General features: G+C 25.2%; 1 protein-coding gene and 3 non-coding genes across 4 annotated transcripts; 1 reads left to right on the top strand and 3 right to left on the bottom strand.

Annotated features, from left to right (window-relative positions):
• The first annotated feature begins 17,363 nt into the window (after window positions 1-17,363).
• On the top strand, window positions 17,364-19,615 carry LOC110622170 (expansin-A4). Its single transcript, XM_021766593.2, has 3 exons — window positions 17,364-17,591; window positions 17,706-18,024; window positions 18,898-19,615. The coding sequence occupies exons 1-3, from the start codon at window positions 17,450-17,452 to the stop codon at window positions 19,205-19,207; spliced, it is 771 nt and encodes a 256-aa protein (XP_021622285.1). The 5' UTR covers window positions 17,364-17,449; the 3' UTR covers window positions 19,208-19,615.
• Window positions 19,616-22,184: 2,569 nt separating this feature from the next.
• TRNAK-CUU lies at window positions 22,185-22,256 on the bottom strand. Its single transcript has one exon. It is a non-coding gene; the product is annotated as a tRNA-Lys (tRNA).
• Window positions 22,257-24,453: 2,197 nt separating this feature from the next.
• TRNAK-UUU lies at window positions 24,454-24,525 on the bottom strand. Its single transcript has one exon. It is a non-coding gene; the product is annotated as a tRNA-Lys (tRNA).
• A 564-nt stretch (window positions 24,526-25,089) lies between these two features.
• Window positions 25,090-25,161, bottom strand: TRNAK-UUU. The gene has a single exon. It is a non-coding gene; the product is annotated as a tRNA-Lys (tRNA).
• Window positions 25,162-25,577: the final 416 nt, after the last annotated feature.

Below are 25,577 nucleotides of genomic sequence, written 5' to 3' on the forward strand. Positions count from 1 at the left end.
TTTTCCAATATATACAATATCCAAATTCCATTTAAATCTACACAGTTTAACTTACAAAATTAAATTTGTATCAATTTTAATTATATATTATTTAAATTTATTATTTAGTCCAATAAAAACCTGATTCTCAAACATCTTTACGCCTTTGCCGTCGTGTCTGGCATGATCAAATAAAATAATAATTATTATTATAAATAATTACTGTAAAAAGTATTTTTATTAATATATATTTCCATCATCATTACAAAATTAATTTATATTCATTTATATCCAATTCATTGGTGTAGGGAAAAGCTGCTTTTTTTTTTTTCACAGATTCAATGGATAAAGGCTATAAGGACAAAAGACGCATTGAACGCAGCCCCAAAATAGCACGAGGGAAATGCATCCGCTTATATTTGAAGAACTTTCATTGGATTAACTCATAAATATAAATATCAAATATAATTAAAATTAAAATTTTAATATCTCACAGTATAACGTTTATATAATAAAAAAAGATATTATTTTTAAAATTTTAAATTTAAATTTTATTATTATTTTTTAGTATTGATGGTATGCTTTATATTCAATTGATCATATTTATTAAAAAAAACATATTAAATTTTAATTAAGAGATAAATATGAAAGTATATTTAATTTATCAATACCGACCATCGAAATAAAAATAATAATAATAATAAACTTCCATCAATAATCATGTTATTTTTCATTTAGAATCATGCATTTTGAAAGAAAATAATTTAAGTATATTTTTATAAAAAATATTGGATAAAAAATTTAAATATTTATATTGTTTATATTTATATTTAATATTTTAAATTTTAAACGGTAAAAATAAATGTTTTTGATTTGTTATGATTATAATTAAGAGAATTAAATTAAATTTGTATAAATTAATAATAAATTATAATATAATCTTTAAAATTTTATTTTATTAATAAAATATATAATCTTTTAATTTAAATTTTATATTAAAATTAAATATATTTTATATTTATTTTATATAATATTAAATATATTATATTAAATAAATTTTTATTATATAAAACATCACCCATTAATAATATATATTAAAGTATTTCACTCAATATTTATACTTAATATTATAAATTATATATATATTTTTTATATTTAAAAAACTTTACTTTCCATTAATAATATTTTAAATAAAATAAAATATTGCATATTTTAAATTGTAAAATTTTATTTTTTTATATTTAAAATTTTTATTAATATTTTCAATAATATTATAAAAGTAAAAATAAATAATAAATAATAAAATTAATAAAAAAATAATATTATTGTAATAAAAATATATATTTAAAGACATTTTATTATTTAAATTTAATTTATTCCTCCGAATTATAATAATGATAAATTGAAAAAGATTACTTTTATCATCTAAAATTTAATGGTTGGATGTAAATAAAAATTATGGTAAATATTTATTTTTTTATTTCCCTTTATAAATTTATATATAATTTTAATTTTTTTTTAAAAATTACATGAAATGAAAATGCATGTATGGGAAGATGATAGAAATTGAATTCGAGAGAAGGAGAAAGATTATAGCGAAATTACATCATTTATCTCTTTTTAATTAAAAGTTATTTTTAATTTTATATTTATTTTATTTACCCAATCAATCTACTAATTTTAAATTTATTTTATTTACCCATTCAATCTTTAATTTATAAAATAATTTAATATTAATTTTTTATCTGCAAATTAACTTTTACATTACATAACTACTACATGTACTAAAATTTTATTACAATAAAAAAATAAATCAGCCGACTGATATTGCTGTTAATTTTTATTGAAATAAATTTCTTATGTAATAGTATTTATCTGATAAAAATTTATAAAAAAACAAAACGTGTGAAATACAAGAATAAAAATCAAAAATAACAATCATTGAAATTCTATTTTTCTTGGTTATGTTATTATTGATTTGATAAAAAAATTTATAAAAAAAACGTGTGAAATACAAGAATAAAAATCAAAAGTAATAATTATTGAAATTCTAATTTTCTACGTTATGTTATTATTGATTTGATAAAAATTTATAAAAAAAACGTGTGAAATACAAGAATAAAAATCAAAAGTAATAATCATTGAAATTCTAATTTTCTACAGTATTACAAATAGCATACTGTAAAAAATATCAGACGTATTATTTATATAATTTAATACTATTTAGTTTATTTAATTTTAGTTGTTAATTTTATTTTATCCCTATTTTTTATTTTTTTAATTTAAAAAATTTATGTTTTATTTTTAAAATTTCAATTTCAATATGTGAATTTTTTTTAATTATTTATATAATTTAATTTTATACGCTATTTTTATTATTAATAAATAATTATTTTATTTAATTAATTTTTAATCTATTTATATAATTAAAATTATTTATTAAACTATCTAAATTTAGAAAAATAAATTTTAAATTTTTATAAATAAAAGTGTTCTAGGAATAATATTTATTAATTAATGAGTTTTATAAACTATTTAAATTTAAAAATTAATTTAGTTTTAAAAAATATAAATTTAATAGGTAATAAGTTAGATGATTTAAATTTAAAAATACTTAAATATAAATTTATTATTTGTATAGATAATAATTTATTATTTAAATTAGAAAAAATGAAATGAAAATATTATTTTTATAGGTAATGGTTAAATAATTTAATTTTAAAAAATATATTTTATAAAAGATATTATATTAAATTGGTATGTTGTTTTAACAGTATTATTTTTTTTATAAATTTACGTGTCATGTAAAATAATAATAATATTATTAAAAATCATTTTCATAATAAAATAAATTATTAATCTATATTAAAAAATATATTATAAATATTAAAAATAAAATTATTACTAATATATTTTAATTAATAAAAAATAAATAAATTGTAATTTAATTATAATATTTATTAATTTTTATAATTTTTTAAATATATATTTATTTTATATAAATTTATTTTACATATTTTATTTTTATTTACCATTCATAAAAATTAAACTTTTAAATAAAATTTTTAAATTTGCCAGTGCTTGTATATATATATATTATTTGTAATTTAAAATTTAAAGTGAAATAATAAAACAACAACTAAGTATTATTATATTTATTATTATTATATTTGAAAAGGGGATTGATAAGCTGTGCATCGACTCAAAAATAAATAAAAAGGAAGCAATAAGTGGAGGCAGATGCACGTGGTGGTGGGATAAGAGATGAGTTGGGTCACATGCAACTCAGTTTTCAACTTTGAATCATTTGACGAGTTATTGACTCGTTGCCCATATCATTTGTTAAGAGCCCATGTGCCCCTGGTTTTGATGTGACGCTTGCTCTAGCGGTGCCCAAAAGGAAAACTAAAGAAGGATTACTTTTTATTTCGGAAAAATAAATATATTATTTAATTAAAATTTCATTTTATCTACGGTGATTCATTAAAAAAATTAAATAAAATTTTATAAAATTATATATAATAATATTTTTTAAGTTAAAAAAATAAACTTTTTTATTTTAAATAATAAAATTATTATAAAAAATAATTAAATTATATTTCTTACAAAATTCTTTTTTTGAGAATTTATATTATTAAATATATTTTAAAAAAAGAAAAACTGCTATTACGAACTAAATATTCAAACTGAAAAACATACAAGTATTATGATTTTCAAATTATAAAGGTTGAATAAAATTTACATGGAAAAATATTTACTTTGAGTTAATAGTGACATAAATCCTTGATATTTAATCAAAATTTTAGTATTTATGAAAATCAAATCGAACTGATTTTGATCAAAATTCGAATCGAATTGAATCGGTCTGATTCAATTCGGTTTAATTAGTTTTAATTTTTAATAATTTTTTTATTTTTTACACTTTATTTTTAATATTTTAAAATTTAATTAAAATATTTTAGTATTAATATAATTTAATTTCTCTAATTATTGAAAATAACATATTATTATTACTAATCGATTCGGTTTGATTTTTTTAATTTTTTTAATCAAAATTTAACCGAACCGAAATAACCAAAATTTTTAAAATTAAAAATCAAACCAAACCGAATTGAATAAAAAACTGAATTGAATTTTAAAATTAATTCGGTTCGATCAATTTTTTCAGTTTGAATCAAATACTGCTCACCCCTAGATCAAACAGGCTGTTTTAACTATTAAAATATATATTAAATAAAATTTTTAAAATTTAAAAATAAATTAAATATGCCTTTTTGAAATATAAAAATAACTTTAAATTTTTAAAATGTATTAAATAAACTCTTAATTATAAGTCAAATATTTTTATTATATTTTTTTCATTGTTCTGTAATTAATATCCTTAATAATAACTATCAATTTATATTGTTTACTCATATTTTAAAAAATAATTAAAATTATATAAGAAATTTTTTAATTATTTGATAAAAAATAAATTATTTATTTACTCTAAAATGCACAAAATACTCATCAATAATAAATCGAGTACACAAAATAGCTTACAAAAACTTCATGCACCGGATGATTTTGGCGGGATTGAATTGAAATAAATTATAATTTAATTTCTATTTTATTTATATATAAATATTGAAAGAGTTATTTGTTTTATTTAGAAAAATGTATATTTTTAAAAAAAAAATTTAAAAAATTTATTTAATTTATTTTAATAAATAAAAATTATATTTATATTCAAAGGAAATTAAAAGTTTATATGATGAGTATTAGGTAATACTTTAAATGTCGAAAAAGATCATTTTTCAATTTACACTAATATCTAACATGACCGGAGTACAAGATTATATTTGTTCATGAAAAATAATTTATATTTAAAAAATATATTTTTAATATTTTTTATAGTATATTTTGAAAAAAACAACTTATTTTTTAATTTTTAATTTTAATTTAAAAAATAAATTATATTGATAAATTTATATATATATATAATATATTAACAAAATTATTAAAATATAGAAAATAATTTCCATTAAAGAAAAAAGTTGTTTTTTTTAAATGATTTATTTTTTTTGAATAAAAAAATATTTTTGTTAACTAATATTTTTAAATAATAAACATATATATATATATATATATATATAAAAGAAACGAAACTAAGTTTCCCTTTTCATTTGAATGTTCCTCCCCCATTGTGAGTCTTCTTTTTCTTTATAAATTATACAGTTTTTTGTTTTAATTTTCAATTAGTCTCAGTTGAAAAATTATTAAACTTAGGTGATATTTTAAATTTATCAAAAGCTTTCGATTATAACAATTTAATGTTTAACCTTTCTATCTTTTTATAATTATATTCTTTAACGATAGTTTCATGAAATTCACCAAATCTTTCAATAATTATATTATCTAAAGAAATAATTAATATTTTTTAAAAAAAAATAGCATTTTATGTTTTATTTTATATATATATTAACTCTTATATACAATATTTTTTTTATATAATGTAATATTATCATTATATTAATTTTCAACCATTTATTAAATTTATTTTTATTAAAAAAATTATTATTTAATTTTTATAAAAAATTTATTAATTAATTTTTTTATTTTAAAAAATATATTAAAATATCTTTAATATTTTAAAAAGTCTAGCTAATTTCTTCATTAATTTTAACCGTTAAATATTAAAAATATTAAAATTACTCTAAAATAAGAATTAATTAATAAATTTTTTAAAAATTTAAGAGATTAGTTATTTAATTTTTTAAAATTATAAAAATTAAATAATAAAATAATTAACAGTAAAATTAATAAAAAAAATTAATTAATAATTTTTTTAAAATATTAGAAATATTTTAATATATTTTTTAAAATTAAGACTAATAGTGAATTTTTCATATCAGTAATAATTTTTTATTATTATTATATACCAAATTAATGATGACTGCAATATACATTGAATTATATGTATTATATATATATATATATATATATATATATATATAAAACAAATTTTTAGTTTTAAAGTTTTTAAAAAAGTTATAACTTTCAATACTTGGTCACTTTGTAATCCAAATTTCTTCTACCGCACAATAATTTGTTGAGTCAAAAAGTCAAAAAGATATAATTTTTCAGTCGATATACCAAGAAAATATAAGAATAATATTACTGGCCTCTCAGAGTCATTGGCCTTTTAATAAAACAATTAAATTATGGCAAATTTTCTGATATGAAAAATCAGACTAAGCCGCAATCACAGAGCATACTTATGGCGTTTTAATTTTATTATGAAGGCTAGGGTTCTTGTAATCTTAACCTGAAATCCCCATAGTTAAGTCAAAATAAGGGGAGAAGAGAAGACTGTCGTCAATACGGTCTTTATATAAGTAGCAAAAATAAACTTACTGTATTTAAGACTTAAGAATTGATATAGAATTTCTGGAAACCAGAAGAGAATTTACAAAGGAAATAGAGAGGGAAATGAAGATAGAGAAAATAGAGAGAGTGGAGGTATATCATATGTGTGCTTTTACAAAGGGAGATGCTCTTTTTTATAGAAAAATTTTAAGCTCTTACTGTTGAGTCACAAGATCTTTACTGTTGATTCACGCGGCTTTTACTGTTCATAAATAGTAATCTGTATGCTTCTTTTTACCGTAGATTAATAGTTTGTTTGCCACTTCAATTCTTTTTTACTGTAAATGAATGGTTTGTTTGCCATCGAATCTTACTGTAAAAGACAGACACAGTAAGATAGAGAAAATAAAGAGAAAAGAAAAAGGAAAAGAAAAGAAAAGGGGGGACACATCTTCATCCTCTTCCTCAAACTTAGACCAAAAGACAGACACAAATTAATATAGCAAATCATCTAGAATACAATCCATTATAAATCAATAGGTGTGACAACGGCACTTGACCACTAAAACTTGAACGGTCTTAACCTATCCGCTTGCCATAATTTGATTGCTTTATTAAAAGGTCAATGACTCTGAGAGGCCAGTAATATTATTCTTATATTTTGTTGATATATCGACTGGAAAATCAGACCTTTTCAATTCGGCAAATTATTATGCCGTAGAAGAAATTTGAATTACAAAGTCACGCACTATTAAAAATTATAATTTTTTTAAAAACTTCAAAATTAAAAATTTGTTGATTGACTCTCCATCATTTCCTGTATGTTTGATCCTATGTATTTGTTGGTATCATATATATATATATATATATATATTTAAATTATTATATTTGTTTTTAAAATTTTTATTGTCTCAGATTTATTTGAATTTATTATTTATAGTAAAACTTTTTTTTTAACTGCAAAAGTAAAACTTATATATTACGTTGATTTATACTAACATCGCTACAATAAAGAAAAAATACCGCTGAAATTACGACGCTAACGGTACGTCGTCGTAAAATGCATTGACGAAATGGTGAGTCAGTAGTAAATTACAAATAAACTTTGTCATTAGTAAAATTAATTAATTTTTATAATTTTTAAAATAATTTTAAAATATCTTTTATTATTTTAAAATATAATTATTTAGTCTCTCTAATGATTTTGTTAATCAAAGAAGGAAACAGTAAGTCAAGAGAAAGAAAAAATATAAATTTTAAAAATAAATTTAACATTTTATATAATTTGATTTAGTTCGATTCAATCTATTAATAATGACAGAAAATAATTAAAATTTAAGCTAAAAATTTAAATTAAATCCAGACATTAAACATTAATTATCAATACAAACAATAATCTAAAAAAATTAAAATTCAGATTTTATAAATAAACTAAAATTCATAACATCCTACAAGCATCAAACAACCATAATCATATTTCATTCAAGCAATAATCCATCAACGCAAAATCCCAACCAAACAACAAACTCATAAACCCATTACACACCCACACATCCAAACTAAGAAATTTCATATCCCTAAACCCCTATAAATTCAAAACCTAGAGATTTAAAACAACAAAGAAGGTGACCATCAACCATTGATCAGATTAAGGGAGAGGACGGCAATTTGTAGAGAGAGTGATCAACAACAAAGAGCACAATCAATGGCAAAGAAAGCAACCATCGACCATCAATTAAACAATAAAGATATCTAGAGGATCTAACGGCAATAAAGATGAAGAGATCTAAAAAAGCTGAGAAGACGAACTTTGGGGGCATTTTCAAATGTGTGACAACTGAAGATCAAGGGAGAATAAAGGGTTGGAGAGAATTGAAGGATGAAAGAGATGAAAGCAAAGTTGGTCAACAGAATAGAGATAGGGTTTTTTCAAGATTGTATATATATGATCGGTTTAATTCAATCGGTTCAATTTTCTATTTAACTACTTAATCTTATTAAAAGTTCTTGATTTAAGAGGATATTTATGAAAAGATAAAAAAAATTTTAATTAAAAATGATATTTAAGACTTTTCATTTAAGATTGACAGAATTTGTTAACAATAAAAAAATAAAAAAAAAATAGTTAAATTAATAAAAACCCTACTCTTTAATTATGTGAAATGAAAATAAGACTATTATATTGAAACAGAGGAAGTAAAGTCTTATAAAGATAGAGGGTTACTTCTATTTTTATATATACTAAAATAATATTATACATAAAAATAATAAACTCTATTTTGTCCTTATTAATATATACTATATTCATATTAATTTATTAAAATTAAATAAATTATATTACTAAATTATTTTTATAATTGTCAATAACATTGGATAATTGATTTTCAGGAGCTCTAATATAGGCTCAAATCCTAAAAAGAACCATTACTAAGAGAGCTTTATCTGATTTGAAGGACTTGAGACTGATTTTGTTTTATAATGTTCTATGTAAAATTTAGGCTAAAGTTTTAGCTTATAGACTAAAAGTGCTCTTGCCAGGTATTATTTTGCCTCTTCAATCTACTTTTATTTCTAGTAGGATGATTATAAATAATATTGTGATTCTCTAGAGGACAGTAAGGGGCAAAAAGGGAGAGGTGACTGTGAAAATAGATATTAGCAAGGCCTATAATTGGGTGGATTGGAACAATTTAAAATTAGTCATATTGCATATGGTTTTCATAGTAGATGGGTGGATATTATTATGCTTTGTGTTTGCTCTTTAGATATTCTATAGCTGTGAATGATGCATAATTTGTTCCTATTATGCCTAAAAGAGGCCTGAGATAAGGGGACTCTCTAAGCTCATATTTGTTTATCATTTGTTCTCTAAGGGTTGTTGGCTTTGTTTCATTGGACCGAGAGAAATGGCCTTATTCATGGTACTAGAATATGCCATAGAGCTCTTGCATTTTCCCATTTGCTTTTTTGCTTATGTTAGTTTTCTCTTTTTTAAAGTAGATGATGTGAAATGTGGTTATATTAAGAGTACTTTAGCAACATATGAGAGAGTTTGAGGTCAAGCTGTTAACTTTTGAAGCCTATATATCTTCTTTAGCTCAAATTGCTCTAGTGACAGGAAGGCCCATATCTCTTTCGTATTGGGTGTTTTTATGGTCGTTATTTGGACATACATTCTTTCATTTGGAAAGAGTAAAAAAATGAGTGTTTTCTTTTCCTAAGAATAGGTTATAGAGATGTGTTAGTATTGGAACGGTAAGTTTTTATTCCAAGTAGAAAAATAAATTTTATTAAATTCAGTGGCTCATGATATTCTTTCTTATATGGTGAGTGTCTTCGCTATTCTGGTTTCTATGTGTGAGGAGCTAAAAAGGATGATGAACTCTTTTTAGTGGATTCGAGGGGATGAGATCCTAGGAAAATTTATTGGTTATCTTGGCATTGGATGTGTTTAAGCAAAGACAAGGGGTTTGGGTTTTTGACATCTCCGATATTTTAATTTACCCATGCTCGACAGGCAGAGCTAGAGGTTTGTCTCTAATTCAAAATCTTTTTTTGCTCGTATTCTCAAAACTAAAAATTTTCCTAGGGTGGGTTTTCTTAATACTCATGAGGATTCTAACCTAAGTTTTATTTGGAAGAGTATTTTGCAGGATCGGAGTATGTTAAACGATGACTAGATTATGAGGTGATCCTTGGCTTAATAGAGATGCTAAGTTTTTTTCATGGGAAACCCTTATATTGATGGTTTGGAGGATTTTAGTGTTTATGAGTTTGATTAATGAAGTGAGTATTAGTTAAAATTTGCAATTACTTTCTAAGTATTTTTCCCTTAATGATGTTGGTTGTATTTCTTGCATTCCTCTAAGTATCTATAAGCAAAATGATAGACAGATTTGACATTATACAAAGAATAGATTGTATTATGTTAAATCGAGTTACCACCTGTTGGTTCATTTAGATGCTTGCTCAATTTCGTGTTTCATGTCCTTGGAAAAAGTTGTGGAATTTACTTGTGCCACCAAATGTAAAGCATTTTATTGGCACTCTAAAATGAGTTTATTAGCTAAGGTTATAAATGTTGCACTCGGTTGTTAGGTTTGTGGTGTGGAGGAAGATGTATGCATACTTTTATTCATTGTTCTATAGCTAGTGATTGTTAGCATAGTTTGGGTTTCCGTATTCCTTCATAGTCTATTGCAAGTTCTTCTGATTTTATTAATTTCTTTTTAAATATTCCTAATTGTACTTTATAGAAGAAATTACGTGTGGTTTTTTAGAACCTTTGGAATTTCAGGATCATGTATCTTTAGAATGGAAAGCTTCAATACTTATGTCATATTATTTCATCATTAAAGGATTTGCATATTTTCATGCGACAGTGTTCAAGATACTCAAGGTGGTACACATAGAGCTAAGAGCTCCCTTCACCGTTCGATGGTTACAATATGCACTTGGGCAATTACTTGTGATTTCATAGATTCGTTTATTACAGGATTTTCGAGGTATGCTAGAAGCAGTTATTTGTCTATAATGATTTAGGTTTTTACTTTTTGTGAATCTCTAGTTTGGCTCACTAATTCTAATAGAGATAATGTGGATATTAAGATGGACTTTAGGCAAATAGTAGATGCAATTTATTTAGTGCACAGAAATTTTTCTAAATTTGGTCAACTTATCTATTATTGTACATTCCTTCTTTGATAAAAATATGATTGAACCCTGTCTTAGATTAGACGTTAGACTAATGTAGCTGCTTATTTATTAGGTAGAGTAATTGTCTTATTTTTTTAGTCATTCTTTTTTATTTATTTACCAGACTTTTTATATAGTGATTTAAGTTTTTATGTTACTTTAGATTTTTTCACTTAACAATATAGATTTTGGATTAAATTATTTAGGTAGACCTTTAAATTTTTTTACTTAACAGTTTAGATTTTAGATTAAATTATTTAAGCAGACCTGTTCATCTCTGATAAAATGAATATAATTTATTAATTTTTTTCTCAATATAATTTTTAATATTATCATTTAAAAAAAAGCTTTATTTAAATGAATATAATTTATTAAATTTCTCTAAAATATTATTAATAATATTATAATTTAAAAAAAAAGGCTTTATTTAAATATTATTTCGAATCCAACGTGGATTAGCCTCACCCATATGTGCCGGTAGAAATACGGAGTGTGAAAAAATATATTTTTAGAATCAATAAATTTTTTTGCGTATATTATGAATATATTAGTAAAATAATAAATAATTTTTTTAATTAAAAAAGAGAAACCTATAATTTTTAATGAGTAGAACAAAATAAATTTAGTATGAATTAAATTATTGAAATTTTATTAAATTTATTTTGTTAAGAAAAACCTTATTTCGAAAATGATTTTTATTTTTATTAATTTTATTTGTAAGTCTATTAATAATATACTTTATTCACTTATTTAATAAATTATATTTCGAATCATTATTAAAATTTAATAAAATTTATGTTTTTATTAAAAAAAATATTGAAATTTTAAAATAATTAAATAATTGTATTTATTATTGAAAATAAAAAATTATTTATTTATTTCAATTATCTCTTGAAAATAAATAAATAATTAATTAATTAGTGGGAAAGAAATTAAGAGGGCAAGTTGGTGAAAGGTGATAAAATTGGGAAAACAAATGGGTGAGGAAGCAGTTGGGATTGGCTAAGAAAAATCAACAGAATCAGAAGAATCAGAGTAAGCGTTTTCGGCTGTGTGCACAATAATAATAGCAAAAATACAAACAGTATCTCAGTCTCATGTGGGTCCCACTTACGGTTATATATGCCATAAGATACGTACATACCTTCCTGTATACGGAAAGTGGTCCCCACCATTTACGCGTTTTAGGATTAATTGTCTTTTCTTCTTCTTGCTTGGTGCTTCCTTATCCTCTGTTTGGATAAATTTGCCCAGTTTACCATTCCCTCTCTGTTGATCCCAACAGGAAAATTAATAAATATTGCTTATCTTCAAACACAAGCAAAGTTACTTCAAATTTGTATTTTAGGATTCTAATTTACATTTTAATTTATTTTTTTTATAACAATAATTTTTTATTACTTGATATAGTTAATTTATGAGATTAATTTATTGATTTAATGTTCCCTTAAAAGTTAATCTTAACTGTCATCATCATTATGAATAGTAATTTTACATATAATTTATAAACATGCCACAAATATGATTAAAAAATAAAAGAGAATTAGCAAACAAGAGAAAATTTTTGCTGTTTTTCACATCAAGAGAATCAAACAACTACCAATCAAAAATGCATTTCAAAAAATAAATTGATGCTGTTGTTTATTTTAAGAGAGATGTTTCTCTAGGTTCTGAATACCTTTAGCGAGCTTAATATGAAGCAACTATTATTGAATTTTACAGTAAATTTAGACTAAACTTAATTTTTGTTGCTGACATCCGATAGAGATTCACGATAGCTTTTCAGAAAGAAAATTTCGAAATGCACGACTTTCAAAAGTGTGATGAGGGCTGCAGACTTATGACAAAGTTTAATATGAAACTTCATCGTTTAGAGGTCAATTTTACATTTTAATTATTTTTTTTAAATATTTTAAGTATTTTTATAATTTTACATATTAAAATTTTATTTTTATTATAAATAGTCTTCTTTATCTATTAAAAATTCATTTTGCAATTTTTAAAAAATTTTAATAAAACTGTTCATTTTTTAGTCTATATTTTCTCTTATAACATCTTAACCAAACAATATTGGTTAAAATTTAGTCTTTTATCAAAACTAGAATATTTACGGTGAATTATTGATTTTGAATTTAATTTTGCAATGAAATTAAAAGATATAAAAATAAATTGATGGTGGTGTTTATTTTAATTTTTAATTTAATTTTATTTTTATTTGTGATATATTTTGTTTTTAAAAAAAGCAAAAGATAAAAGGGAAAGAGAGAATTAACCGAAAGATAAAAATCATAGAGAAAGACTAATTTATTTTTTTGGATAAATTAGGAACTTTAATAAAAGCAAAGAGTAAATAATGTAACTTCTAAATAATTATTCATGATAAAGCTTAATGACAAAATAATAAATTTTCTTTCTTTATAAACTTTAGGACAAATTGTTAACATTAAAAAAATTTTGTTCTTCTAAAGTAATTGTTCTACACAACAGAATTTTAAAGTAATTTATTTTTTGAAATTTTGAATATAATTAACCTAATTTTATTATTTTAAATTTCATTCCTCATGAGGACAATTCCCCCTTTAATTCCATTAATTATGAAATAAGCAATAACTGTACATCCATGGCCATTTTATATGGCAGTTTGTTTGCTAAGTTGCTTCATATTTCCACTAATAAACATCCATGAATTTGCCATTGAATCATAATTTAAATATAATTAATTATATTTTAATTCTTAAATTTTAACGTAGCTAATAAATCGATTTTTATACTTTTAAAATCGAACACTTAACTTTCTTTATAAGCACTCCGTCCAAATGAAAGTTTCTTTTATATATAATTTCGTTAGTTAACAGGTTAAAAGAATAACAAATATTTAAAATATTTAAAATACTCTCGTGAACACTTAAATTTTTGTCGATGTGGGTGAAATATTTCATATTATATAAATTACACTTTAGTATCTGAATTTTAGTATAATTAACAAATTAGTTCTTGTATTTTAAAATCAAATCATTAAATCCCTCTGTATTCGGTCCATCCAAATTTATAGTTTTTTCATCCATTATGGATATTAGTTTAAAATTAATGGATGGTCAAATTTTAAAAAGTATATATTTTTTTTAAATATTTTTTATAAAAATCTATCATCTATTTAAAAGTTACTTGATACTATTTAGAAATTACTGAAATTGTAAGTATTTAATAAAAAAAAATAAAATTATCAAGTACCGGAGTACTTTAATAAATAAAAAGTAAATAACAAAAAGTGTTAAAATTTAATTGAATATGATAATCTGTATATAAGTTAATTAGGATTTAAATATTCTTTCAAATGAAAAATAAATGATCAAAATGTTTAAATTTTAAGAGATGAATATTCTCTTTTCAAATAAAAAATAAATGATCAAAATGTTTAAATAAATGATAATCTGTATAGCCTGCAATCATGGAATTTTCGACCAATATTACATGGAATTTCCGATCAATTAGCAAGTGAAAATCCTTTACCAATGAGTCGACCACATCATCACCGGATTATTAGAAAATACTATATTTATCTCCACCTTTTTATAGTGTAAAAGGAAAAATGATCATAGAGGTAAAGGTACGTTATTCTCTCATACTACTCTTGAGTTGTAAATATTATACTTGCCATTCTCTTCATCTTACTGACTTGAGTATCGGAGTGGCTGTTGTGAATACTCACCACCTCACGTTCTCTTTTGTACAGGTTTAGCTAGTCACAACGCAGCTCTATTCCACTCACGTCATCAATTTAGTTTCCATCAACATTTATAAGAGGCCGCAACTCCAATGGGCATGGGTCTCACATATAAATTTGAGCGTTGGTTCGTGGAAACAAACATTCATAAGAGACTGTAGCTTTGATGGGCATGGATCTCACATATAAATCTAGGCGTTGGTCTGCAAAAATAAACATTTATAAGAGACTGCAACTTCGATGGGCATGAGTCTCATATATAAATCCGGGTGTTGGTCCACGGAAATAAACAAACATATAAGGCTGCAGTCTCGTTTGGCATGGGTCTCATATAACAGGGCATTCATGATAGGCCCAAAGGTGGAAATTCGCCAGACTAATATCCGGGTATTAGTCTCGCTTTACAAGAAATCTTTAAGGCATTTAATGCCAGACCTCAAGGCAGGTATAAGGCAGGTCGACCTATCGGGTGTTATTCCATTTCACAAGAAGTTTCTAAGATATTTAACGTCAGGCCTCAAGGCGAGTACGCCAGGCTGATCTACCAGGTATTGGTCCCGCTTCACATAAAATCTAAGACATTTGATGCCAAGCCTCAAGGCGGGTATATGTCAGACCAACTAATTAGGTGTTAGTCTTGCTTCAGAAAAAGATGCTAAGATATTTGATACCCGAAAGCTCATTAGGGCTGGATGATGCTTGAAAACCCATCAGGGCTGGAAAAATGCTAAGGAGCTCGCTATACGAAAGCTCATCAGGATTGAAAAATGTCCAGAAACTCAACAAAGCTAAAAAAGGCCAAGAAGCCCGTTAGGGCTGAAAAAATGCATGGAAGCCCATTAGGGCTGTAAAAGAGCAGAAAGCTTGTCAAGGCTATAAAAAGTCAAGGAGCTCGTTAGGGGACAAGAAAATGCTTGGAAGTATGCTAGGATTAAAAAATGTCCAGAAGCTTATAGGCCAAAGGGCTCGTAAGGGCTGAAAGATTATCGGGTGATCCCCAGGACTAGAGAAAGCCCGGAACTCGTCTAGGTATTATTATATCACTCGGATCAATTTTTGCCAAATAAGATGTTGGACTTGACTGGTCAGCAGTTCAAGTAAGAAGAAAGCAAAAACATCATGCGCTCAGACTAGACAAACAAACCACATGGCCCAGATTATGAAGACAACTGTCATCTTCGAATCTAAAGAATCGAAGACCAGCAGGGCCTCTGATGCTACATGAGACTCACCTAAAGTAAGCAGTGAGCTGTTATCATAAAATAGAGTTACGTGGCAAAAATATGATAAATCAATATGTGGTCCCACTTATATAAAAAAGGCCCGGACGACCATGGTATCCGAAACCAAGAGAAAAGTAGACTCGAGCATTTCAGGACATGTTGGCTTCAGATCGGACAAGACTCACCCTCTTAATTTCAGGGTGAGACTCTATAAGAAAGTTACTGTTAACAGTTACAATCCAGCAAATTCCCTTTATGCTTACTATCACGAGATTCTCGACCAATCCGGTGAAGATCCTTTACTAACGAACCGACCACATCATCATTGGATTATCAGAAAATACTATATTTATCTCCAATTTCTTACAGCATAAAAGGAGAACGATCATAGATGCAAATATATGATGTTCTTTCACATTACTGCTCTTGAGTTATAAACATTATACTCGCCCTTCACTTTATCTTATTGACTTGAACGTTGGAATAACTGCTGTGGCACCCACCCCTCACATTCCATTTTTTTTTTCAGATTTAACCAATCACAACACAGTTTTATTCCAGTTAAATTACTAATTTAGTTTCTGTCAACGTGATTATGTATATCCATGAAAAGTAATTATATTTTTAAAAATTATTGTTTAATTATTATATATATTATAAAATAAATTAATACTTCTATATGTATTCCATTAATATAATAAATTTTGAAACACATTTTATCAATAATTTTATATATCAATAATAATAATAATAATTAACAAGAGTTAAATATAATCTATAAAACTCTTAAAATATATGTTTTAAAATAAATTATTATTTATTAATTAAAATTAATTTTAATAATAACTATTAATTATATTCAACGATGAAGTAATCTATTGATTTTATTTTCTCTATTTTTCTTTTATGTCTCATTTTAAAAAATTATTTTATCCAAATATTCAGTTAAAAATATATTAATTAAAATATGAGTAGAAAAAAAATCCTTAAATTGTGTTAGAATATAAATAAATCTCATTTCTTTATAAAATTTTTAAAATAAAAAAAAATAGAAAGAATACATGTTCATGTCCCAAGCAAAAAGAAAATTCTCCTTGCTTTAAAAAAATCTCCGTCATACCTTTTATATAATTATTTAATTATTTGTTTTTGGAATTGAACTTGCCTCAAGCAGTTCTGGCTCACCAACCAAAAATAACATGAAATGCCCATGTGTGTGGGCCATATCTGACCCCCTCAATTCACAAATAAATAAATAAAATAAAAAAGTGAAAATTCCTCAAAATGGATCTACAAAGTAGAATACAGCAAATTGCATTAATTACAGAGTAGTAACTTCTCAGACCTCCCTGCCTTCACTTTGATCAACACCCTCTCCCTCTCAATAAATACCCCCCACCTTCTTCCCGCTTTCCTCATTCCCTCCCTTCTCCTCCGCATTTTCACAAACACTCTCCGTCCTTTCTTCTCTCTCTCTCAAATGGCTCGTCTCCTCTGCATTCTATATCTGCTACCGCTTTTCATGGTAGCTAATGCAAGAATCCCTGGTCTTTACACCGGTGGCCCTTGGGAATCTGCCCATGCTACTTTCTATGGTGGAAGTGACGCCTCTGGAACTATGGGTATGTTCTCTTTTTATAGAACTACAAGCTCTCTCTCTCGAGGCTCTGCATTTTGCTAAATCATAGTCATTTGATCAATTGATAACTTGTTTATATCCACTGTTCTGTGCGCAGGTGGTGCTTGTGGATATGGTAATCTTTACAGCCAAGGTTATGGAGTGAACACAGCAGCCTTGAGCACAGCACTCTTCAATAATGGTCTCAGTTGCGGCGCTTGCTTTGAGATCAAATGTGCAAATGATCCCAAATGGTGCAATCCTGGTAGCCCATCCATTTTCATAACTGCAACCAACTTCTGTCCTCCGAACTTTGCACTGCCCAGCGACAATGGCGGATGGTGCAACCCACCTCGTCCACATTTTGATCTTGCCATGCCCATGTTTCTCAAGATCGCCGAGTACCGCGCTGGAATAGTCCCCGTCACTTTCCGCCGGTGAGTGCATCTCCGCTTTTGTTTTTGCTTACACATTCTGGGTCAGATTCCCGTTCTTTTCATTCTAGCTTTTAACTTAAGTTCTCGGCTACTTAAGTTGCTTGATAGTGCTTAAATTGAGGTTTTATTTCCGCGTAAATCACTGTCTACGTATTATTAATCCATTTTTTTATATAAAAAAAATTATACTAGTATATTAATTTGTTTTGACAATAGGGATGGGTATAGTTTTAGTAGCATTTTATTTTTCTCGGGAAACGAACAGCGCCTCAAAGGAACTAAGCATCATTGCAAATTGCTGGCAGAGAATTGATCCTCTTGTTGCTTTCTTACCCATACAAGAAAAATTATTCTTAAGAAAAAAGAATGTTTGAAATGGATAAGAAAATTACTAAATGAAAAATATTTTTGTATTAAAATAGAAAATGACCTTTTTATCATGAGAATTTAATTAATTTTTTTATTTATAATATTGTAATTAAATAATAAAAAATAAGTTAAAAAATATAAATCATATGTTTTATTTTATATTTTTTCTAAAATAAATAAGCTGTACAATTATCTCATTGATCCAAGGGAAAATGATAGGGTACATTTATTATATGTAGTACAATTACCAGCAAACGCACTGCATATTATGAAAAGACGAAGATAACCTTAACCTTTCAGTAGATAGACTTAAATGATGATAAGCAATCTGGTAAATTCATATTCCCGAGAAATCCAGAAAAGGGTAAAAATTAATCACTCCAAGTCCCACGCGTGTTGGATCACTCACCAGACGGAAAGAGAAAAAAGCCCCCATCTATGAATTTTTCTTTCTTATGGGATTGGAAAATAATTTTAATTTACATTTTTTTTCTGGATTTGCAGGATACCATGCAGGAAGCAAGGCGGGATCAGATTCACGATCAACGGCTTCCGTTACTTCAATCTGGTACTGGTCACAAACGTCGCAGGTGCAGGAGATATAGTGAAGGTGAGCATCAAGGGATCAAAGACAGGGTGGTTGAGCATGAGCAGAAACTGGGGGCAAAATTGGCAGTCCAATGCAGTACTTGTGGGGCAGTCTCTTTCATTTAGGGTCACGGGCAGTGATAGGCGCACGTCTACTTCCTGGAACATCGCACCAGCTAATTGGCAGTTCGGTCAGACCTTCACGGGAAAGAATTTCCGAGTCTGATTTACCTCCCCATAATTTTAATTTCAAAACAATTTTTTTCTTTAAGTTTATTATTTTATATCGAACTATATTATTAGATCCAAGTGTTTCCCGCCTTCAATTTTCCTAAATTTTCTCGGGAAAATTTGAAGTTGCGCGTCGGGCTTGATGTGGGGATTTTGGTAGGGGATAGGGGAAATTGTTGTCTGTGGTAACCTTTTTCTTTTTACTATGGACACTGTTTTGTTTGGGAGGGGGAAGGGGTTTTACTTTTTACTGTTTACTGTTTAGTGTGTTAGTTGGTGAAAAGTTAAAGAAGCTGAAGCGGCTGCAACAAGGAAAAACATGTAGCCCGCAGCCTCTGAGCAATACAAGTCTCTGTATTGTCCTGTTCTTATTAATGCTATTACCTTATTTGGTCTTAAGCCATAATTTACTCTTAAAAATCCTGTTTGTATCATGAATTTATGCTTAAATTTGTATTTTATTATTTTTTGAAAAATTGGGATGATGTGCTGTGAGTTGGGTGTATTAATGGAGAACAACACTTACCAAATGAGCTTGAGCTTCCCAGTTGTCGGTGGAGGCTGAGAAGTACGGCATCTCCATGTGCGTTTTCTTATCTTTTGTGTGTCCACTTGGGTAGTCTGATTAGTTGTTGGTTGTCTATTTACTTTTGCTCATTATTCTGCTAAGGCATTATAGAGAGTTGTTGTCCAGTGTCCTCCTGTTCCCGTTTTAATAACAAACATCATAGTATTTATAATGCATAGATAACTCATGCAAATTGGAACCACATTTTTTTTTTCAAAGTATAATGGAAATTGTATTGTTAAAGTATGGGATATTATGTTTAGGTGTACTGAAACAAAAGTCTATATGTGTAGTAACTAAGGAGGAGCTTTTGCAGTAAATAGTGCTGCGTCCAATATGAAAGTGGGAGTTTTTGGCAATAATTTGGGGATCCATGAGTTTGCAAAAAGGTACTTGTTTTATGAAGAAAACAGTAGGCCGGTGATGGGTTCTTTTGCTGAAGGCCCAAAAGAAAGCAACCCATTTATGGGAATAAAACAAATAAATGCCATATATAATTATGCCCCATCTCTATTAAATTTGTCCTAGGTCAAAAGTATCAAATCTGGTAGAAATTTGTTCTTGGATTATTATCGAAAAGCTAAACTAAATCTAAATATGATTAAATAAATTTAGTGGTTTTAAAATTCTAACAATGGTAAATTCATTTGATTTTTTAAAGATAACTCAAAAACAAATTTAAATCAAAATATAAAATTTAATATTTTTTTCTATACTCTTTTTAAATACTCCCTTCTCCAATTTTCAATTTAGTTTTTTTTATCAATAATATATTACATGCAACTATTTTTGACATATTAACTTATTTATTAGTTTATTACCATATATCTAACTTTTAAATACTTTAAGAGCGTAAATGAATTAAATTGTTAATAAATTATTCGAGATTCGGTTCGATAAAAATTTAACCGAGCTCAATTCGATTTCTAAACTAATCAAGTTTGAACTTAATTTTTATATTTATTTAGAAAATGAGTCAAATTTAAACTCTATAATATTTTAATCTGTTAAGACTCGTGAGCTTAATTTATTTTTAAATTCACGAGTAAACTGTGAATCGTCTTATTAAGCACATTGAGATCAATGTCATAACAAAATTAAACTCACCCTATTTAAATTTTCATAAGATAAATATAAATTTTTTAAATTTCAACATTGTGTAATTTAATTATAGTTTTAAAGTTTAAATATATTCATATTGTTAAGATTCAAAAATTATTTTTTACAAATTTGCAAATTATTTTATATGCATATTTATTTAATTAAAATTATTTAATTTTAAATAAAAATTCATTATATTTATAAATAAATAAAATTGTTTATGAATTATTCGAAACTAAATTCAATAAAATGAGTTAATTTATTTGTTAATCAACTTAAAGTTGAGTTTATTAATATTCAGTTTAAATTTAAAATGCATTCGATTCGAGTTCAAAAAATTTACAAACTAAACTTAAAATTTTCAAAACTCAAGTCAAATTGATTAGTTTACGCCCTAAAAGCCACAAACAAAGTAGATAATACACTACCTACCGAAAACTACTCAAGGCCATGCAATTTCTTACAAAAGAGAGCTAATCATCTCCTGAACCTCTTTGTGGAGCAGCCTGGAAAACGGAGTTAACAGATACCACAATTTTATCCTTCTCCTTCCTATGATCATTTGTTGACTTAATACATATCAATTTACCATATATTGAAAAATCCAATTTATTAATTTTATAATAATTTAATAATTGTGCAGTATAAATTGAAGGCATATTAAATAACAATATAAAACTTATTCTTTTAATTTATTTGAAAATAATTATAAACTTATTTTTTGGACTGAAAAGAGTATTATGATAAACTTAAAGTTGTTCTATGACAAAATACATTTTCTGTAACTAGAAAATATTTAATGAAATTTTAAAATTAAATAATAAATCAGTTTGAAATAAAAATTTTATAAAAATTAAATTTAATTATTTTTAAAATAAAAAAATTTATTTTAAAAAAATTAAAATCTTATATAATTTTATAGGAATTTATTAATTTTTTCCCTTACAACATAAATTATATCAAACAATGAAACAAACGGTTAAAATAAGCAAAAGCAAGCGAGATTTGATTTTAGATTGAAATTAAAAACAAATTAAGGATTTTTTTTTCCCCAAATATGTGAAGAACAAAATTGAATCGAAAGATCTCTCAGATAAAAGTTTAATTATCGTATTTATTTTGATTAAATTTAATATTTTTTAAAAAAGAAAATTAGTTTTTATCCGAAGTTGTGATCACTTTAAATTCTAAGACGTGGAAAAAATAAATAGAAGCAGAATTGAGGTGGGCCCAAAGCCGCATAAACCAACATAAATAGAAACAGAATTGGGGTGAGCCCAAAAACTAAAACATGACATAAAAACGCCGTCTGTGGGGATCGAACCCACGACCACATGGTTAAGAGCCATGCGCTCTACCTCTGAGCTAAGACGGCTTATGCATTATTTTGTCTGAAGTATACGTTAATTTCCCTTACTTTAAGGCAAATATAGTATTTAAAAAAAGAAAATATATTTGAAAGTAGGGAAAATTACTATATATATAATAAATTTCAATGTTAAAATTTTTTGTAATCCAAGTTAATTTATTATTATAAAATTAAACACTGTATTTTTAATGATTCTATTATTTTCTTATTTCTATATATATATATATATATATATATATATTAGAAGCAACTAAAAGTATTAAAAAAAATTTTAAATGATAAATTATATTAATTCATTTTCATTATAATTTTGGCAAATATCATATTACAAACATAATTTAGCTTTAAATCGAAGAAACAGATAAGTTGTAAACAAATATTTTCATTACAAATGATAGAATTTATTTTAAAATTCATTTAATGGTGTAAATACTTTATTTAATTAATTAAAAAATAAATATTAAGTTAAATTCTAAAAATAAAATAATAATAATAAATATTTACTTTAATTTATAAATATTTTTCTTCATTTAATATAAATAATTTTATAAGAAAAGAATTCAAATAAATTCTTATAAAATTATTTATAATTTTATCTTTATTTATGATAAAAAATTTTAAGTTAAAATTTTTTAAATTTTTTAAATTTTTTAATTTTAAATAAAAATTTTATAAAAAAATAATTCAATTAAATTGAATTTTTATATAATTTTTAATTAAAAATAAAATAAAAAACTATTTTATCTCCCCAGACTATTATAATTATTATTTTTATCTCGTTATAAGGAAAACTTGCCGGTTGTAAAAAAATCTTTTTAAGAGCTTTAGTTAGTTACTTATAACAAGAAAAATGTAATATTAAAAAGGAAAAATTAATATTGGAAAACTTATTAATTAATTTTTTAATTTTAAAAAGTATATTAAAATATTTTTAAAATTTTAAAAAATCTACTAGTTACTATTTCTGTTAGTTTTAATTGTTAAATATTTTACTATTTAGTTTTTATAATTTTAAAAATTTTATTATTTGGTACTTCAGATTTTTAAAAAATTTACTAATTAGTTCATCCGTATCAGAAGTATTTTATATTTTTTTATAATACATAACCGCTAAAACTAATGGAGAGACCAATTAGTTGACTTTTTTAAAATGTTAGAGATGTTTTAATAAATTTTTTAAAATAAAGAGACCAACTAGTGAGTTTTTCAATATTATAACAATTAAATACTAGTTATTCTTTTCAAAAAATAAAATTAATGGAGGAACTAACTAATAGACTTTTTTAAAAATTTAAAGATGTTTTAATTTATTTTTCAAAATATAGGACCAACTAGTGAGTTTTTCAATACCGTCTATGGGAATTGAACCCATGACATACGCTCTACCTCTGAGCTAAGATGACTAATTAGTTTTAAAAATTTTATTAGTTGGTCTTTCATATTTTTAAAAAAATTATTAATTAGTCATTCTATTCCAAAGACTAACTAGTGAGTTTTTCAATATTATAAAGACTAAAGAGTAATTTGCTTCTCTTAAAGAAAATAAAATTAACCACTAAGATTAAGGCAGTGAAAATAAAATACAACACCATCTATGGGGATCAAACCCATAATCACGTAGTTAAAAGCCATACAATCTACTTCTGAGCTAAAATAGCTAATTAGTTTTAAAAATTTTATTAGTTGTTCCTTCAAATTTTTTAAAAATTGATTAATTAGTCTCTTCATATAAGAAATTAATTAGTAAGTTTTTCAATATTATAAGAAATAAATAGTAAGTTTTTCTCTTAAAAAATATAAAATTAACTGCTGAAATAAAGACAACAAAAATAAAAGGCGACACTCTCCATGGAAATTGAACCCTAAACCACATAGTTAAAAGCCATACCTCTACCTCTGAGCTAAGACGGCTAATTAGTTTTAAAAATTTTATTAGTTGGTCCTTCAAATGTTTAAAAAATTTATTAATTAGTCCCTCCGTATCAGAGATATTTTAGATTTTTTTATAATACTTAACGGCTAAAATTAACGGAGAGACTAATTAGTAAACTTTTTTAAAATGTTAGCGATATTTTATTGTATTTTTCTAAATAGAGGGATTACCTAGTGAGTTTTTAAATACTATAAGGACTAAATAGTAATTATTTCTTTCAAAAAAATAAAATTAATCGCTAAGATGAAGGCAGTGAAAATAAAAAGGCAACGCCGTCTGTAGAGATCAAACCCACGACCACATGATTAAAAGTCATGCGCTCTACCTCTGAGCTAAGACGGCTAATTAATTTTAAAATTTTTATTTGTTGGTCCTTCAGATTTTTTAAAAATTTACTAATTAGTCCCTCCATAATAAGGACCAACTAGTGAGTTTTTCAATACTATAAAGACTAAATAATAATTTTTTCTCTTAAAGAAAATAAAATTAACCACTAAGATGAAGGCAGTGAAAATAAAAGGCAACAACGTGTATGGGGATCAAACCCATGACCACATGGTTAAAAGCCATGCACTCTACCTCTGAGCTAAGACAACTATTAGTTTTAAAAATTTTATTAGTTTATCCTTCAAATTTTTAAAAAATTTATTAATTAGTTTCTCCGTATCAAGATCAATTAGTGAGTTTTTCAACAATACTATAAGATTAAATAGTAAGTTTTTCTCTTAAAAAAGATAAAATTAACTATTGAAATAAAGACAATGAAAATAAAATGCAACACCATCTGTGGAAATTGAATCCTAGACTACATGGTTAAAAGCCATATACTCATTTTTTTTTTTTATAATACTTAACAGCTAAAATTAACAAAGAGTAAAAATTTTATTTTATCAGGTAAAAAAGCAACGCTATCTGTGGGGATCGAACCCACGACCACATGGTTAAAAGCCATGCGCTCTACCTCTGAGCTAAGACAGCTAATTAGTTTTAAAAATTTTATTAGTTAGTCATTCAGATTCTTAAAAAATTTACTAATTAGTCCTTCCGTATCAAAGACCAACTAGTGAGTTTTTCAATACTATAAGGACTAAATAGTAATTTTTTTCAAAGAAAATAAAATTAATCGCTAAGATGAAGGCAGAGAAAATAAAAGGCAACATCGTTTGTGAGGATCGAACTCACCCACGACCACATAGTTAAAAGCAATGCACTCTACTCCTAAGTGAGGGGTGTAAATAAACCAAACCGTTTGTGAGCTACTTAAGGTTCAGTTCGATAAAAGCTCGATCGAACTCTACTCGATTTCTAAACGAACCAAGCTTGAACTCCGTAGTATTCAGCTCGTTAAGACTCATGAGCTCAGCTCGTTTCTGAGTTCATGAGCAGGCTCGCAA

This window comes from Manihot esculenta, chromosome 9, assembly GCF_001659605.2.
Source record: "Manihot esculenta cultivar AM560-2 chromosome 9, M.esculenta_v8, whole genome shotgun sequence".
NCBI classification, from domain to species: domain Eukaryota; kingdom Viridiplantae; phylum Streptophyta; class Magnoliopsida; order Malpighiales; family Euphorbiaceae; genus Manihot; species Manihot esculenta.

What these genes read in the sequence shown, in the direction of transcription:
- LOC110622170 (XM_021766593.2), top strand. Translation starts at nt 17,450, where the DNA reads ATGGCTCGTCTCCTCTGCATTCTATATCTGCTACCGCTTTTCATGGTA. An exon ending in TGACGCCTCTGGAACTATGG is followed by an intron (nt 17,592 to 17,705) that starts GTATGTTCTCTT and finishes TTCTGTGCGCAG; the next exon opens with GTGGTGCTTGTGGATATGGT. An exon ending in GTCCCCGTCACTTTCCGCCG is followed by an intron (nt 18,025 to 18,897) that starts GTGAGTGCATCT and finishes CTGGATTTGCAG; the next exon opens with GATACCATGCAGGAAGCAAG.